This window comes from Bubalus kerabau, chromosome 3, assembly GCF_029407905.1.
Source record: "Bubalus kerabau isolate K-KA32 ecotype Philippines breed swamp buffalo chromosome 3, PCC_UOA_SB_1v2, whole genome shotgun sequence".
NCBI classification, from domain to species: Eukaryota; Metazoa; Chordata; class Mammalia; order Artiodactyla; family Bovidae; genus Bubalus; species Bubalus kerabau.
This window is the reverse complement of record NC_073626.1, coordinates 125652978-125671594: the sequence shown is the minus strand read 5'-3', so window position 1 is coordinate 125671594 and position 18617 is coordinate 125652978. Positions and strand designations below refer to the sequence as shown.

Genomic DNA, 18617 nt, shown 5'->3' with positions numbered 1-18617 from the left:
CTTCTGAACTGTGGTGTTGGAGAAGACTCTTGAGAGTCCCTTGGACTGCAAGGAGATCCAACCAGTCCATTCTGAAGGAGATCAGCCCTGGGATTTCTTTGGAAGGAATGATGCTAAAGCTGAAACTCCAGTACTTTGGCCACCTCATGTGCAGAGTTGACTCATTGGAAAAGACTCTGCTGCTGGGAGGGATTGGGGGCAGGAGGAGAAGGGGACGACAGAGGATAAGGTGGCTGGATGGCATCACTGACTCGATGGATGTGAGTCTCAGTGAACTCTGGGAGTTGGTGATGAACAGGGAGGCCTGGTGTGCTGTGATTCATGGGGTCGCAAAGAGTCAGACACGACTGAGCAAATGATCTGATCTGATCTGATCTGATCATGATTTATTCTTGAGGACACAGTCAGCAGGCAGATGTAATATTAAGAATAACAATGGAAGTGAAGATTAAGACATGAATTCAAATATTTGAACATATTTGTTGTACTAACATGGTGGAAAGGAGAAATATGGACAAAGGAAGGGAAGCGATAACTGTTACTGGAAATGACAAAGAAAGCTTTTGATTTTAAATCATACTTACAATCACTAAGTCCCGGAGCAGTGCTAACAAACTTAAATAGAAAATACCAATTATGCAAAAAAAATTTGCAAATGGCAATGATCCTAAAAGGAATACAAAGTATTTCTAAGTTAAATCAGGAAGTCACAGAAACATCCCACTGCATTTACTTATCTGGTACCAAACTTACATACTTTCATTATCTTCATTTTAAGGTGCATTTCTAGAACCAATTTCATATTCCATCGACGTTCTTTATTTGCTTCAAAGACCAAAGGGGAGCCAGGCTCCCTTATTTGGCTCTCTTTTTATTCTGCCAAAGCATCACCTGCCAGCCTCATGAAACAGGGGTTGTGTTTTGAGAAAAGAGAGAATGAGCTTCTGCCAGCTGGGTGGCTGCCTTCTCAGAATAAAAATCTTTTGAAGGGTATGTATTAACTCCTTAACAAAGGCTAATTATGGGCCAACCAATAGTCAACACAAAGCATCTGTAGCTTTCTGACATTAAAAACACTTAATCTAACAGAAATCCATCATCTCAAAATGAAAACCTCCCAAACATCTTAATCTGAAATTCAGGGATAGCATGAATATTTTTAAAACTTTCATCTGCAGTCTAGTCAGCATGAAAAAGAACTATACTGTTGCGACTTCCCTGGTGGTCCACTGGTTAAGAATACACTGTGCAAATCAGGGGACAAGGACTCAATTGCTGCTTCTGGAACTAAGATACCACATGCCGCAGATCATAAGTCCATGCGCCACAACTACCGAGCCCGCTGGCCACAACGAGACAGTCTGTGCACCACAACGAAAGATTCCACACGCCACAACTAAGACCCAAGGCAGCCAAATAAGTAACTTTTTAAAAAAAGAACCATAATGTTTCATGAAAGTTAAGTCTCAGACAAGAAGTAAATAAGCTAACTGCAGTATGCTGATCTCAGATTTCTGATTCTCAGTTCAGTTCAGTCACTCAGTCGTGTCCCAACTCTTTGCGACCCCATGACTGCAGCACACCAGACTTCCCTGTCCCTCACCAATGCCCGAAGCATACTCAAACTCATGTCCATCGAGTCAGTGATGCCATCCAATCATCTCATCCTATGTCATCCCCTTCTCCTCCCGCTTTCAATCTTTCCCAGGATCAGGGTCTTTTCAAATGAGTCAGCTCTTTGTTTCAGGTGGCCAATGGATTGGAGTTACAGCTTCAGCATCAGCCCTTCCAATGAAAATTTAGGACTGATTTCCTTTAGGATTGACTGGTTGGATCTCCTTGCAGTCCAAGGGACTCTCAAGAGTCTTCTCCAACACCATAGTTCAAAAACATCAATTCTTCGGTGCTCAGCTTTCTTTACAGTCCAACTCTCACATCCATACACAACTACTGGAAAAACCATAGCTTTGACTAAATGGACCTTTGCTGGAAAAGTAAAGGCTCTGCTTTTTAATATGCTGTCTAGGTTGGTCATAGTTTTTCTTCCAAGGAGCATGTGTCTTTTAATTTCATGGCTGCAGTCACCATCTGTAGTGATTTTGGAGCCCAAAAAAATAAAGTCTGTCACTGTTTCCACTGTTTGAGCAACTATTTGCCATGAAGTGATGGGACCGGATGCTATGATCTTAGTTTTCTGAATGCTGAGTTTTAAGACAACTTTTTCATCAAGAAGTGTTCTCTTGGCAAAACTCTGTTAGCCTTTGCTCTGCATCATTTTGTATTCCAAGGTCAAATTTGCCTGTTACTCTAGGTATCTCTTGACTTTCTACTTTTGCATTCCAGTCCCCTATAATGAAAAGGACATCTTTTTTGGGTGACAGTTCTAGAAGTTCTAGTTCTGATTCTAACCCAGGAAAAAAATGTATCACTGATGAGTTAGAAATGTGGTCTTCTTTTAAATATTATTCCAGTTTATTAAATAATGATACAAGGTTTATCCCACATATTCCAATTATGTTTAAATGAATATCTCGAAATATAAAAGTTTATGAAAAGTTTTATAGTCTTTATATAACATACACTATTTCCAACACATGAACAAATACAGAGAACAGAAACTTTCTTATATCTCAATCAGGCAATACTTAGCATCAATGATTAAACAAATCCACAAGCAAACAAAAAAATCCACTTTCTTCATTTTGATTATAAAAGGTAAAAATCCCTTGGCCACATTTACCCAAGGGAATGGGGGGAGGTGGGGACCTGTAGTCACAGCCCTGGAAACAAGGGGACTGAGCTTCCCAGTTCTTCATGTTCTTTCTTGGCTTAGAAACTTCAACAACTGCATTACTTTTTCAGGAAGCAGCAAAAGAAAAAAAATCAAAACAAGACTGTTCCATAAGGTATTTAATAAATCTGCGCTAAAGAAATACTATATTTTTATCTTAAAAATCTGCTTTTACAGTGAGGCTTAGCTTTCTTTTCATTCTGGTGTAAACATGGACAGAGGAACCTGGCGGGCTACAACCCCTGGGGTCGCAAAGAGTCAGAACCAACTGACCATACACACACACACATACACGAACATGTACATATTTGAACAAACTGAATATTGCATGGTATCCAATCTTTACATGGTCTTCAAAATTGACTTGCTTCTACTGTCCTAGGGATTATACGTACACTTAAAATGTCTTCTACATTAAAAGAAAAATAAGTGGCTCATTAAAAAATCTCATAAAATAGTCATCCTTTAAACTCAAGGAATGCAAAAGTGAAAGCCTTTCTATAGAAACCCTTTCACCTCAGTGGAACTGTTCTGGTAAGAAGAAAAAAAAAATTCCTCTGTAAAGATATGATTCATTACAAGGGATGATGAGGCCTGAAAGGGCCTCATCACATTTGGCGCTGGTCAGGGAGAACTGGCTGAGAAGGCAATGGCACCCCACTCCAGTACTCTTGCGTGGAAAATCCCATAGACGGAGGAGCCTGGTAGGCTGCAGGAGGAGCCTGGTAGGCTGCAGTCCATGGGGTCACGAAGAGTCGGACATGACTGAGCGGCTTCACTTTCACTTTTTACTTTCATGTACTGGAGAAGGAAATGGCAACCCACTCCAGTGTTCTTGCCTAGAGAATCCCAGGGACGGGTGAGCCTGGTGGGCTGCCGTCTATGGGGTCACACAGAGTCGGACACGACTGAAGCAACTTAGCAGCAGCAGCAGCAGGGAGAACTGTTCTTCCACCTGAGTCTTGAAGCAATCAACACCTACTTTCTCCTCCGACCTCCTTTCGTGCCTTAAATCTTACCACTGGAACTAAAATTCTTCTTCACAAAAATCTTGTTTTCAGAGTCAGCATTAACAAAGAAGACAAGGTCAAGGTGATTGTGAGGAAAATTGTCCAATCTCCAAGAAAAACCTGTGTGGCTTCCATGTCACTTCAAGGGAGGAAGCAGCCCAGGGACTGGACCGACTGGGAACCTGCCTTTACTGCAGAAGTGTCTGTCCTAGAGCCCCAGTGAGTATGTATTTAAGTTACTCTCAAAGAGTAGAACCGAAGGTACCCAAGCAAATATTAAATATTTCCTTTCCTGGGGATGTATTCTTGAAGTGTAAAGGTCGTGGGGCGCTCAAAGTCACTATTTTGAAAAGAGTAAGATGAACACGGCAAAGAATGATATCCTATTTTCAGAAAAAGAAGGAAGATACTACATACCTCTTCTCAAACTCTAGGTACACGAAAAATCGCTTTTCAAATTTCAAGCAATCATTTTCCATCCAAACTGATTAGGAAGTCCAAGACAAGGAATACTTTAATAAACAGGACGAGAACTAAAGTGAAACCTGGGAAATCTGGAAAAACCAACTCTTTGATTCACTTGCAACCTTTTGCTAAGGAAAACATAATAAAACCTTAACCACTTTCTTTCACATGGCTTTTATCAAAGAACTCATTCAGAAGAAACTCATAATAAAATAATTCTCTTCAATACACCAGACCATTTATTTTTGGATTATGGCTTTATGAAAGCATGATGTAAACACACTTATCCTACAAGTCAAGTAGTAGCAACTACTATTTTCTTCACTTGATTCTCAATATCAGTAGAGGTTATCATCCTCATCTTACAGACTGGGAAACAGAAACTTGCTAAAATCTAAAATAAGGAAAAAAAATAAAATTAGGAACATTACCTAAGGACCCAACTTGCTTAAAAACATCTCCCACCAACAGACTTTGCCACCTTCCAAGCTAACATATTATACCATCCTGAGTTTAGAAATCAATACTTTGCAACAATTCCTCACAAACCTCAAGGGGTAAAGGTTTAAAAATCACTTACCATAAGTGAAAGACCCTGCCAAAATAAGAAACTGCAAAGCACTGCAATGTTTCAGGGATCTATATCCTGCATTGTTTATGCCTGAGGTATACCAGGTCTCTATGTGTGAACTTCTTCAGCAGACACAAAGCCAAAGCCCCCCAGAAGTTCAGAACAATGACACTTTCTCAGAGGCTCTACTCCATGGTTCGGATGAGCTTTTTTAGAACATCTGGGAGTCTCGGCTACAATCTGAGATGCATCAGGAGTTACTCCCTCCAAAGGAAATGATCTACAGTTCTTGACCTTCATGCAAGTTTTCTTTAGCAAGAAACGTGCATTTCATGTTATATTTGATGTGGAAGGGTACTTGGATGGTAAGAACTAGTGTCTGGATGTTACAGTTTATACCATTAAATGTCTGGTGCAGAGCACCCAAGGCCAAGCAAGACACAGCAATTCACACAAACACAGTCCTCACTTGTTGCTCACACCTAAGCATCTGTGGCGGGTAAAGCAGTAGGAAAGACTGGAAGCTTTGCTATTTCAGAAGTGAGCATTTTCAGAAGGATGTCTCATGCAGTCTTGTCACAAATTCAATACCTTCAACTGCTTGTACGTCACAAAGAAAATAATATTCCAAGGGCCAAGTCTCAACCAACTTGACCAAAACCCTTTACACAGAGCAAAAAACCCCTTCATTCTTCCATGTCTATAATAAGCAATGCAGGGTACCTGTGAAACCAGGGCGTCTGCCATCATGAAGGACTCCAATTCATCGTACATGTTCTCACCACATAGGGTTTGAGGCCAGGGCCCCTGCCAATCCAGAGCTGAAGCTTGAGAGGAAATGGGTTACACAATGTCTCCCATCAGGCGCAAGAAAATCAGATGCTTCTCAGTGAGGTTGTAAACCCACAGCTCCATGCAGCCAACATCAGTGGCCCTCTGAGCAATAAGGGACATGCCCTTCCACAGTCCTCTTGTTCCCTCTTGCTGGTAAATGTTAATGAAGTTGCCTATTTTTCCTCCTTGAAGGGTGTTGTTTTGTGCTGCCATCTGAATTTTCAATACTTTAGCTGGAATGGAAACGGTTGAGGATATGACTCCAGAGAGAATTCCACAGGCCACATTTATAAGACGGGTTTCATCTTCTGGGCACTTGACAAATAGCCGCTTCAAGCTCTGGTAGGTGCCTATCTTGGTGGCGCCACAGGAAGCCTGGTGTACCACTGAAGGGTACTCCTCAAATACAGTGCTTTCAGGCCTTCCTCTCTGCCTATCCTCACTAACACATTCAACACTGCTCAATACTTGATTTCTTTGAGGTTTGCATCATTCTTCTGGTCTTGAATCTGGAGCCGTGTCTTGGTTAAATCAACTGGAAACTTACTGAACTCAGCTAGAGTGGTCAGGCCTCTGTACACAAAGGGCTTCCAGTTCAGGGCCAACAAGCTCACCGCTGTCCCTTCTCCTTTGGTTCACAGAAGCATAGCCTCCAACAGGATTTTTCTAGGCAGGGGCAGCCCTGCACCTTCTCCTGCCCAGGCTTAGCAGCAGTTGGACAGAAAATGTGATCTTGATAATATCCTGGGTAGGTGAACACCTGACTCAATCATAATTTTTAAAACTATCAATCTGTTACTATCAACCATGGAAACAGTTCCTAAAACAATTGGATCTATCCCATTGTGTCTCTTTTTAACATACTGTCTTTAAAAAAATTTTTTTATTGCAGTATAGTTGATGTACAATATTATATAAGTTACAGAAGTACAAAATAGTGATTCACAATCTTTAAAGGTTATATTTAACACTTATCGTAAACTATTGACTGTATGCCCTGTGCTATACAATACATCCTGATTCATTTTATACAGAGTAATGTGTACCTCATAGTTCCCTCCCCAAGCCTGCCCTACCCATCTTTCCTCTCCCCACTGGTAACCACCAGTTTGTTCTATACATCTGTGAGTCTGCTTCTTTTTTGTTGTATTCACCAGTTTGTTTTATTTTTTAGATTCCACATATAAGTGATATCATACAGTATTTGATTTTCTCTGTCTGACTTACTTAGCATAATATACTCCAAGTCTACTTGCGTCGTTGCAAATGGCAAAATTTCATCCTTCTTATGGCTGAGTAATACTCCATTGTATATATGTACCACATCTTCTTTATACAGTCCTCTGTCAATGGACATTTAGGTTGCATGCATGTCCTGCCTATTACTGTAAGTATTGCTGCTATGAACACTGCGGTGCATGTATCTTTTTGAATTAGTGTTTTTGTTTCTTTCTCATTCCTTACTTTCTTAAAGATTTTTCACTTCATTATGCACTTACTAGTTTACAGAAAATAACATTTTTGACATAGTATATCATTCAATTCTATTTAACAATTACTGAACAGACATCTATTACGTACTGGCCGCTAGAGATATATAGCTGAATATGCTTGTATTTCTCATCCTCAAGCAATCACAAGGTTCTTAGTAAGAATAAAATCATTCACAACTAGTTTAAACACAATAAATATGAGTGTTATCCTTGCAGTATAAACAAAATGCCAAGGAAATGCAGGTGAGTTAAATCTGCCTAAAAGTAGTAAAGGGTTAACACAACTCTGTCACCTTAGGCAGAAACAAAATGAAGAAAGATATGGAATCTTGACAGTCTATGGTGAGGCTGAGAACAGAGACACTCAAAGACAGGCAAGAGTCAGAAGATCAAGAGGCAGAAACTGCCAACGTAATTCTTCCTAAAACTGCAAAATAGAACATCACTCTCATCTTTAAAACCCTTTAATTATTCCTCTTTCTCTACAGATTAAGGTGCAAATTCTAGGGCATAAAATAGTTTTTCCTAACTGTTCCCTGAGCTACCCAGGTGGCTCAGTGGTAAACAATCTGCCTGTTAATGCAAGAGACACACGTTTGATCCCTGGATCATGAAGATCCCTCTGGAGACGGAAATCCCATGGACAGAGGAGCCTAGCAGGCTACAGTCCATGGGGTCCAAAAGAGTTGGACAAGATTTAGCAACTAGACAACAACAACAACTGTTTCTTGCTTAGTCTTACAGCCTTCGCTCCTATCACTTGAGCATTTTACCGGTTTATAATTTCCCCAGTAAGTCTTACCTGAGCCTTAGCAAAATGCAGTTCTGCTTAGAATGTACTTTAGGTCTCCAATGAACTCTGATTTCAAGAATCAGTACATCGATGCTTGGGGCTGGTGCACTGGGACGACCCAGAGGGATGGTGTGGGGAGGGAGAAGGGAGGAGGGTTCAGGATGGGGAGCGTATGTATACCTGTGGCGGATTCCTTTTGATGTTTGGCAAAACTAATACAGTGTTTCAGGTTTAAAAATAAAATTAAATTAAATTAAAAAAAAAAAAAGAATCAGTACATCTGTGTTACTGTTCAAAAAGCCAGACACTAAATCCTCCTTCCTGTGCTAGTTAGTATAAACTTGTGCAAAGGCACATGGTTGCAAAGTGGTCTACTATGCCTGGGCAAATAGTAAGAAGGTCCAGTAGTGTCCGTAGAGTGTAGAATATGGATGTGAAATACTTGATCCCAGGGTCAACATCCTGTTCATTTTTATATACTCTCTCACCTTGCAGCTACCGAATATGAACCAAGCAGAAAACAAAGAGTGAAAACAAAGATCCACACAGCTCTGGCAAACTACAATTTTTCAGTTAAATCTAGACCAGTACTCATTGCTTATATCCTTTTCTCCCCTAACAAATTAATCTAGGTCATCACCTCACTCAGACCCAGTGCTCACTTCACATCCTCTTTTTGATGAAGACTAAGAGCATCAAGATAGCATCTACCCATCAGTCTCCTAGAACACTCCTCCTATCATTTCCACCTGTGTATATAAATCCACATAAACAAACCCAGATCTCCCCATGCAGCCATTCTCTACCTGCTGTGTTCTGTCTTCCTTTTACCGTGTTGTTTTCCTGTCTTCCTTTTACTGCCAAATCTGGTTTTTCCCCATTCTCCAACCCCTCATTTTCCCTTCATGCATTTCCTCACACACAAATAATGTTTATTTATTAAGCACCCAAGAGGTACAAAGGACTATAAAACATCCAAAAAATAAAAGACAGTCCCCAATAATTCCTTTAAGCCTTCTAAAATATGGCTTCTAAACACATCCCACTGAAGCTCTTTTCCCCACTTCACCCCTTATTTCCAGGACAGCCCGACTACCCTTTTACGATCTTCTACACCATCAACATTACCCTCTACACCAGAGTTCGAATTATATTTTGCTCGTTTCTAATCTTCATTCTCCTCCTCCCATATACACATACAACACATTTCTTCCACTGCAAACTCACAGCCACAATTAGTCTGCAGCCCCATTATCTTATGTCTCTATTACTGTACAGGGGCTTCCCTGGTGGCTCAGACAGTAAAGAATCTGCCTGCAATGCAGGAGACCCGGATTCAATCCCTGGGTCTGGAAGATCCCCTGGAGAAGGGAATGGCTATCCACTCCAGTATTCTTGCCTGGAGAATTCCATGGACAGAGGAGTCAGGCAGGCTATAGGCTATGGGGTTGCAAAGAGTCAGACACGACTGAGTGACTAACACTTTAGTCTCTTGCTTCTCTTCCCTGTAATAAATCAACCATATCACTTCTAAATCAAAGCTATGTATCATCTTTATCATGTTCTTTAACTACTGAAAAACCTTAAGTGGAATAAAACATAAGTATACAAAAAAAAAAATCTATGTGTTTTTTTTCTTAAACAGCTTTGAGATATAAATCACATACCAGATCATTTATGACAAAGCTTTATATTGTCAACTCGCTTATTTAACTTACATGCAGAGTGCATCATGCAAAATGCTGTGGTGGATGAATCACAAGCTGGAAGCAAGATTGCCAGGAGAAATATCAACAACCTCAGATATGCAGATGATACCATTCTAATGGCATAAAGTGAATACTAACTAAAGAGCCTCTTGATGAATGTGAAAGAGGAAGAGTGAAAAAGCTGGCTTAAAACTCAACATCCAAAAAACTAAGATCATGGCATCTGGTTCCATCACTTCATGGCAAACAGGAGAGGAAAAAGTGGAAGCAGTGAGACTTATTTTCTTGGGCTCCAAAATCACTGAGGATGGTGACCACAGCCATGAAATTCAAAAACTCTTGCTCCTTAGAAGACAAGCTATGATAAACCTAGACAGTGTATTAAAAAGCAGAGACATTACTTTGCTGACAAAGGTTCGTATAGTCAAAGCTATGGATTTTTCTAAGTAGGCATGTACGGATGTAAGAGCTGGACCATGAAAAAGGCTGCGTGCTGCAGAATTGATGCTTTCAAACTATGGTGCTGGAGAAGATTCTTCAGAGTCCCTTGGACAGCAAGGTGATCAAACCAGTCAATCCTAAAGGAAATCAACCCTGAATATATTCATTGGAAGGACTGATGCTGAAACTGAAGTTCCAATACTTTGGCCACCTAATGTGAAGAGCTGACTCACTAGAAAAGATCCTGATGCTAGTAAAGACTGAGGGAAGGCGGAGAAGGGGGCAACAGAAGCTGAGATGTGTGGATGGCATCACTGACTCAATGGAATGAGTTTGAGCAAACTCTGGGAGATAGTGAAGGACAGGAAAGCCTGGAATGCTGCAATCCATGGGGTCACAAAAAGTCAGACACGACTTAGCAACTGAACAACAACATCATTTACCCATTAAAACTATACAATTCAGGACTTCCCTGGTGGTCCAGTGGCTAAGACGCTGTGCTCCCAATGCAGGAGGCCTAGGTTCAATACCTGGTCAGGGAACTAGATCCCATATGCTGTATTAAGACCTGGCATAGCCTAACAAATATTTTTTTAAGTATACAATTCAAAGACACAGTCAAACTAATTTTAGAAAATCTTCATCACCTCAAAAAGAAACCTCATAACCTTCAGCTATGGGCCTAACTACCCTTTTCACCATTCTCTCACCCTTCTACCCCAGGAAACCTCTAATGTAATTTTTCCCCCTTTTAGATTTCTCTATTCTGGACTTTTACATGAATGGAATCACATAGTGTGTGATCTTTTGTCACTGGCTTCTTTCACCCAGCATAGTGTTTTCAAAGTTCACCTATGTAGCACGTACCATGTAGAAGCTATCAGTCCTATTTCCTTTGTGGTCCAGCAGTATTCTACTTACAGATGTAACATATTTTGTTAATACACTGGTCTGCTGACAGGTAGCTGGTTGTTTCTACCTTTTGGTTATCCAGAATGCTGCTGCTATGGATATCTGTGTACAAGTTTTTGTGTAAACATGTTTTCAAGTCTCTTGGGCATATGCCTAGAAATGAAATTGCTGAATCACATGGTAACTACGTTTAGTCATTTGAGAAACTGCCAGATTATTTTTCAGAGCAGCTGGACCACGTTAACATTCCTGTTGAATGTTAACATATAAGAGGGTTCAGATTTCTCTACTTCCTCACCAACACTTGATGTTATCTGACATTTTTATTCTAGCGTTCCTAGTTGGTATGAAATAGTATGGTTTTTATTTGCATTTCTCTGACAACTAATGTTGTCGGGCATTTCATGTGCTTGTTCATTTGCATATATCCTATTTGGAGGAAGGTTTACTCAGATCCTTTGGCCATTTTTAAATTGGGTTGTCTTTTTATTATTGGGTTCTAACAACTCTCCACATATTCCAGCTACTTATTAGATATATAATTTTCAAATACTTCCTCTCATTATGTAACAGTCTTTTCACTCTCTTGATGGTGTCCTTTAAGGCACAAAGGTTATAATTCTGATAAAGTTCAATTTATTTACTCTTATTGTTCATGTTTTTGGTGTAATTATCCAAGAAACTAGTATGAAATCCAAGGTCATGAAGATTTATTCCTATATTTCCCCCTAAGACTTTTATAGTCTTGTGTTTAGGACTTTGACCCATTCTGAGTTAATTTTTGTATATATAGGAGTTAAGGGTCCATCTTCATTCTTTTGTGTGTGTTACTCACATACAAAAGGCTGTTGAAAAGACTTTCCTTTTTCCCTGCACTGAATGGCTCTGGTAGCCTATCAAAATTCAACTGACCATAGATGTGTGGGTTTATATCTGGATTGTCTATTGTGATCCATTGGTCCTTGCACCAGCAAAGCATACCATCTAGATTACTACTGCTTTATAGTACATCTTGAAATTGGGACATATAAGTCTTACTACTTTGTTCTTCTTCAATATTGTTTAGGCTATTCCGGTCCTGTGCAATTGCACATGAATTTTAAAATCAGCTTGTCTATCTCCACAAATAAATCAGCTGATATTCTGTTGGAGATTATATTGAATCTGTAAAGTTTTGGGGGTACTGCCATCTTAATAATGTTAAGTCTTTAAAAGTTAGAATTAACAATTAAAAAAAATAATAATAATGTTAAGTCTTAGTTAACATTAGTGAACAATTAGTGAACACGGGGTATTTTTCATTTATTTTAAGATATAATGGTCTATGTAATTTAAAGACTTCAGCATCTGTACCAGTAGATATATAAAAATTATTATGTAATGGTTAATCAACTATTTCCTATTAATTTAAAACTCAGGAAAAGCAGAGTTTTACAAGACAAGCTGTTTACTAACCAATTCTAACCTCATAAATCAAAGGACATACTGTGGCATTTTCAAAGAGAAAGTTTAAAAGTCAGGGATAATTAGGAATTTCTACCTGATGCCTTCATCATTTACTAAAAGGCATTAGTTCCTTCAAAAAGAAAAGTAGAAGCTATTTAAATCCCTCCTCAAATTCTGAGAGGAAAGGAGAACTAAGAAAGAAAATGACCGTTACTACCAGTATATATTAATTTGAAGTGTACAGATCACTGACTCAATGGACATGGGTTTGGGTGGACTCTGGGAGTTGGTGATGGACAGGGAGGCCTGGCGTGCTGCGGTTCATGGGGTCGCAAAGAGTCGGACATGACTAAGCGACTGAATTGAATTGAAAATTGAACAGACCTAGATTTCTGTACTTAATTACAGGTAATCCCTTATAGATTGCCTGGGCAATCATCTGAGTTCCGTGTTGATAGATCACAATCAATACTGATGCTAACCCCAATGGGAAATAAGCATGTGCTTCATTCAATTTCCAAAATTAATGGTTGAAAAGCTAAATTAGAAAAAGATAAAGACTCTTCTTCCCAGAAATCACTATTCCTCTAGCCTTTTTCTTCAGCAAAGCGGTTTAGCTGTGGCAAGGGGGAGGGAGAATATGCCCACTTTATATCCACACAAGCATCCAGAATTTACTAACCCTAGGGTTTCACCTGCACTGCAGAGCTGAAAAGGCAACTATTCTACTTCCACAGAGAGTCAAATCTAAAACTCTTGGCTCTTTCACTACAATTGTCTGCATGAGAGAGGCTGGCTAACATTTTGGGCCTTAATCAAGCATCACAGGCCCTTACTGAGCACGCCAAGCAAAGGAAACCATTCCATACCAGTCACTAGCCACTTATTCCACCACCTTAAAACTTAGTGCTGTTTTCTCCTCCACAATACACTGCCTTTTTAAAAAACTCCTTTCCAAATTCTACTTTCCTAGTATCTTTTCCTCCATCAGCAAACTTGAGACTTCATACTTCAAACACTGGGTAATAGTCTTCTTTCCACTCTCTTATATAGTAATCTCAAGTTTTATGCCACATACCTAAGAATATTTTAACAGACTAGGATATAAAATTCTTAGGATACTTGTCAAATAAATGAATATGCAAACTATCCTCACAAAGTATCACATATTGAAATACTGGACAATATTGCCAATGCAGGGGACATAAAAGATGTGGGTTCAATCTCTGGGTCGGGAAAATCCCCTGGAGTAGGAAATGGCAACCCACTCCAGTATTCTTGCCTGGAAAACTCCAGACAAGAGAAGCCTGGTGGGCTACAGTTCACAGGGCTGAAAAGTCAGGAGATGACTGAGTGACTGAGCCATGTATAAATATAATAAATACTCATAAACATGACTTCAAAACATTTCAAGATATCCTGTGTCTTAAGAGTAATTTTATCATATGCCATTATTTTTAAAACGTAAAAGATATATACTAGTACATTCTAAATTATTCAATTAATCAGAATATTCATTAAAACAAGTCATCCAATTCCTTAACCTCTCACTCTGTGAGCTGAAGATCTTCCAGAACTTATTGGACTATATATTATAGCAGCACTTAAGCCATCACCTCGCACAAAGGGTTTTTTAAAAATTGCATTCTGGGTGAAGGAGTGTGTACTAAAAAGAATCTATGGGGAGGGAAGATACTAGAACATTCAATGACACCTCAAATCACACATTTTACAGCTTAGTTATGTAAATCTTTTTATACAGGACAAAGGCATGAGAAAAAGATTTGGTATTAGCAAACAGTTCAGAAAGAAACTCTACTTCTCCCCAAAGCATACAGCTACCTCTCCTCCCTCAGAAAAAGACCTGCTAGGAATAAGTGAAGTCCTTTCAAATACACTGGATTGTTTCACATTGAGTTATGATTACTCATAACTGCAAAAAAAAAAAAACCACCCAAATCTGAATATAATTACAACATCCAATCTTGAAATAAAGATTACTGTGTATGGAAAAACCATCCTGCAAACTACTTTAGGAAGAAAGAGATGGGCCGTCAGAGCTGAGGGATATCAACAAAGTCCTTTTCCTCACTTCATTCCATTAAAATTTCTACAAGCACACCCAAGGGTGGAGAAAGTACTTGGGAAAGGAAAGGAATGGAAAGTGTTTTGAAAATTACAAAAAAGTTCAGAGAACTATGAGTCTTACGGGACCCCTGTAAGTATCATTATTCTTCCCAGTCTCACTGCTTTAATAAAACTGCTCAACCAGGACTGTGAGAACTCCCCAGAAAGCACACTGCGCAACGCCATCCCAAAGAACACACAAACACACACAGAGGACTCAGTCAGCCACTGCCCTGACATCTGAAAGTTCAGGTTAGCTGCCACTAATTCCAGCGAAGCATTTACTATCCCTCCAGGTATCTCAGGCCACCTGATCCAGGCACCTGTGCACCTCGGCGCCTGACCGCACCAGCTGGTATGAACTCGGCCCCCGGGAAGGTACCAGCTCAGAAGAAGCAAGTGACCTCAGGACGAACACACAAGGCAGCCCGCCCTCCGTACCGGCAAGTCCACACTGACGTCGGTCCCATCCAGAAGGGACACCCGGCAGGTGATCACGGCCCGCGCGTCCCCGGCCGCAGGGATGTGCGTGGCCGCGCGCTGGGCCTCACGGAGCCGGTCCTTCTCGGCCTGTTTGCGCATCGAACGGCGCCCGAGCGTCCTGCGGAAGAAGCTCAACATCTTGTCACTGCGAAATCAAGAGAAAAAAGGGGTCAGTATTCTCCCGCAGTCTGCTCTCAGACAAATGGCGTAGTTTAGTAACGTTCTGTGGACATTAGAGATATGTTATTAAAAAAACACCTGGTCAAGTAAATTTGAAAAAAATTAAAACTGGCGACTTTAAAGACCTTAACATAAAATAGAGCTCACGGCACTGAGCTCACAGCAATTTTAAGCTTTCTGGACTATGTTTTAAGGAGCTAATCTGCCAAGAGAGGGGTAAACATTTATTAAGTTCATCAGGTCTTTCGGGTCAATAAATTATGTGTACAACAGTCATATACCTTTACAAACACTAGGATACGATGCCATACACTAAGGTGCCCTTTGATAGTAACAACAATCCTAAGAAGTTTCATTCCTTCTCTCACCATTTATAGTACTAACACAAAAATGATAACCTATTTTAGCTAAAATACAAATATAATTCAAATGAAAGTTTTTATCACATATTCTATTATTTACAGACTTTAAGCTGCTACATAATATAAACAATTCTTTACAATGTCAAATTAATGCTTTCTTTATCTCCATTAAGAACATTAAAGTTAATCAAAATAATTAAGAGGTTAAATACAGCACATATAAAATGAAAACATCATAAAAACTACCTTGCTAATCTAAAGTTTAGCTTCCAAAACTAAGAAGAGTTTGAGAAAAATAAGTACATGTAACTAAGCCAAGAAATAAATAACAGAGAAAACAAGTTGTGCAGAAAGGGAAATAATCACAGTGCACTTTATGACTCAGCTAATAATTAAGTCATAATATATTAACATTAATACTGATGTAACCGTAAGTATAAAGTAACAATAACTCAGAGGAGGTGGCTAATACAGGTAAGGGTAAACAGAGTTAATCCTCATCTTGCCTGGTAGGAATTCAATAGGTAGTTCATGAAACTACGTGAAACTAAAAATCAAGAAGCAGCAATGAGCTTATTATTTAAAATATGAAAGTGGTTGCCTTAAGGAGGAAGAAAAATTCAGGAGAATGCTCTTTTTTGGAAGAAGACTTCATATCAGATGACTCTTACCACTAGATAAACTTGATAAAAATAAAAGCTAATTTAAAAATAAACAAATGCTATTACATGAAAACATAAGTATCTATAAAGATTACTGTACACACATTACAAGTAAGGATGTAAGTGAAAGGCATTCAGTCATGTCCGACTCTGCCTCCCCATGGACCCCATGACATTCTACAGGCCAGAATGCTGGAGTGGGTAGCCGTCCCCTTCTTCAGAGGATCTTTCCAACCCAGGGATCGAACCCAGGTCTCCTGCATTGCTGGTGGATTCTTTACCAGCTGAACCACCTTCCAGCATAATTAGGTGAACTGGCAAAGCCACCATACTTGTCATTTGTACATTCATCTGTTTATACCTTAAAGAAATAGCTAAAATTTCGGATAGTGTTTCAGTTTACAAAGCACTCATACATAACATCTGGGCCCAGTCTCCTCCACAGGCTTCTTTTCCCGTGGACAATGCTCCCTTTGGACCTTGCTAGCCAGTCTCATTTCAGCTGCCTACAAAAGGCTAGACTTGTCACCCTAAGGCTTCTAACCCCCTTATGTCAGAGGATCCCTACTTGCTCCTTTTAACTTAACTCTACCTGTATCTCCCCTGAGCAATATTCTCTGACATCTAAAGAGTTAGTCATTCCCATAACACCTTCACTGAACCACGAAAATATTTTTGTCTAACTAATCCCATTTTAATTATTCATTTACATGCCTGTCTCCTTTACCATAAGCTCCTGAAGGATACAATTCCTACTTTGAATAGTTAGCCACTTAGTACATTTCATCATCAAATGCATCAAATGTTTACTTTGGAGATTGGAGTAAACAACCTCCATTGGTACTCAGAAAAACTCCCTAAAAATATTGTCTTATTTTGATAAGCACACTAAAAGTCACAGAAATTAAACCATTGACCAGGTCCATTATTTAGTAGTGAAGACAGGGGCTCAAACTCTGATTTTCTGACTCCAAATTTTGGTCTTTTATGCAAAACTCACATTGTAGAAATAAGAAAGAAATTATCAAAGACCACAGCTAAAAAGATGCTGAGTAAAAATACAATCATAAAACATACATGATGAATTTGTTTTTTATAACTTAATTCAGCATATTCAAGAAATAAACAGCAAGCGAATTAAAAAAAAGAGAGATACAAAGGAAACTACAGATTCAGAGATAATCACAAAGTGTGGACTTATTTTAGATTCTTCTTAAGTTATAAGATGTTGTCAATGAGAGAAGCTAGGTGAAAGATACATGGGAACTCTGTACTACTCTAACTTTGACATAAGTCTAAAATTATCTCAAACTAAAATATTTTTTCAATCATACATTTACTATTATATATATAAAACTTATAAGAAGTCTTGCGTAACCAGCTGATGTTTTAAACCAAATGCATTTGTAAACATGATAAAAATAAAAGCTGAAATATTAAATTAAAAACATTTTAAAAACAATTCAGTAGCTATAAATTGAGAATTACAACCTCAGTTTACAAGTATGAATACTCCTATGTAATTAGATAATCTTGCAAAACCATGACAGTTGTCATCTGAACTTTCTAAGGACACAAATTATATACATACACATCTGAACACCAAGTGGATTGTTTATGATACTCAAGAAAGTACTGCCAATTTTCTTTTGGATAAAATAGTGGCATTAAAAATACGTTTTTTAAGAATAATCTTAATTTTTTAAAAATACATACTGAAACATTTATAGAAGAAATCATATGATTTCTAGGACTCACATCAAAATAATACAAGGGAGTTAAGTGGGAAGAGATGAGACAAACTGACCAGGTTACGCCATCAACTGTTGAAGCTGATGGGTACACAGAAACTAATATTCTTCTGACTACTTCTGTATATGTTGAATTCTTCCATAATAAAAAAGCTTTTTTAAGGGAACAAATGCTCAAAATGCACAACTTTGTGGTTCCTAGGAAGTGAATTATAAGACAAGTTTTCTTTCACCTCATCCTACATCTTAAAAATAAGATTCAAAAAAAAAAATAAAATAAAATAAAAATAAGATTGATTATACAAGTAGAGTTAACTTGCTAAGGAAAAATACAACTTCTTTCTTATTTAATATCTATGTATTTTGAAACTCAATGCCACAAACAAGTTTTTTAATTAAAAAAATATGAAAACACTTATATGAAAACAAATTTCAGATGTGCTAGAGAAGTAAAAGAAGTACTAGGAAAAAACAAACATTATATTAGGGTGATGGGCTGTTAAATTGTTTTCTGCAAAAAAAAATTTTGAAGGATTAACATGCAGTTAATAAAGAACTATCGCACATAGTTAAGACAAACAACCCAG

The 18617-nt window shown here is 38.7% G+C and overlaps 1 protein-coding gene and 1 pseudogene across 4 annotated transcripts in view; both read right to left on the bottom strand.

Annotated features, from left to right (window-relative positions):
- Positions 1–18617, bottom strand: part of EPB41L5 (erythrocyte membrane protein band 4.1 like 5) — a 163467-nt gene that overhangs the window by 142364 nt on the left and 2486 nt on the right. For all 4 annotated transcript variants that reach the window (XM_055572910.1, XM_055572911.1, XM_055572912.1 and 1 more), the window contains exon 2: positions 15034–15220. In XM_055572910.1, the coding sequence (XP_055428885.1) occupies positions 15034–15213 (180 nt within the window). In that variant the 5' untranslated portion in view covers positions 15214–15220. The remainder of the gene's footprint in view (positions 1–15033; positions 15221–18617) is intronic.
- LOC129647993 (kidney mitochondrial carrier protein 1-like) lies at positions 4698–14778 on the bottom strand (annotated as a pseudogene).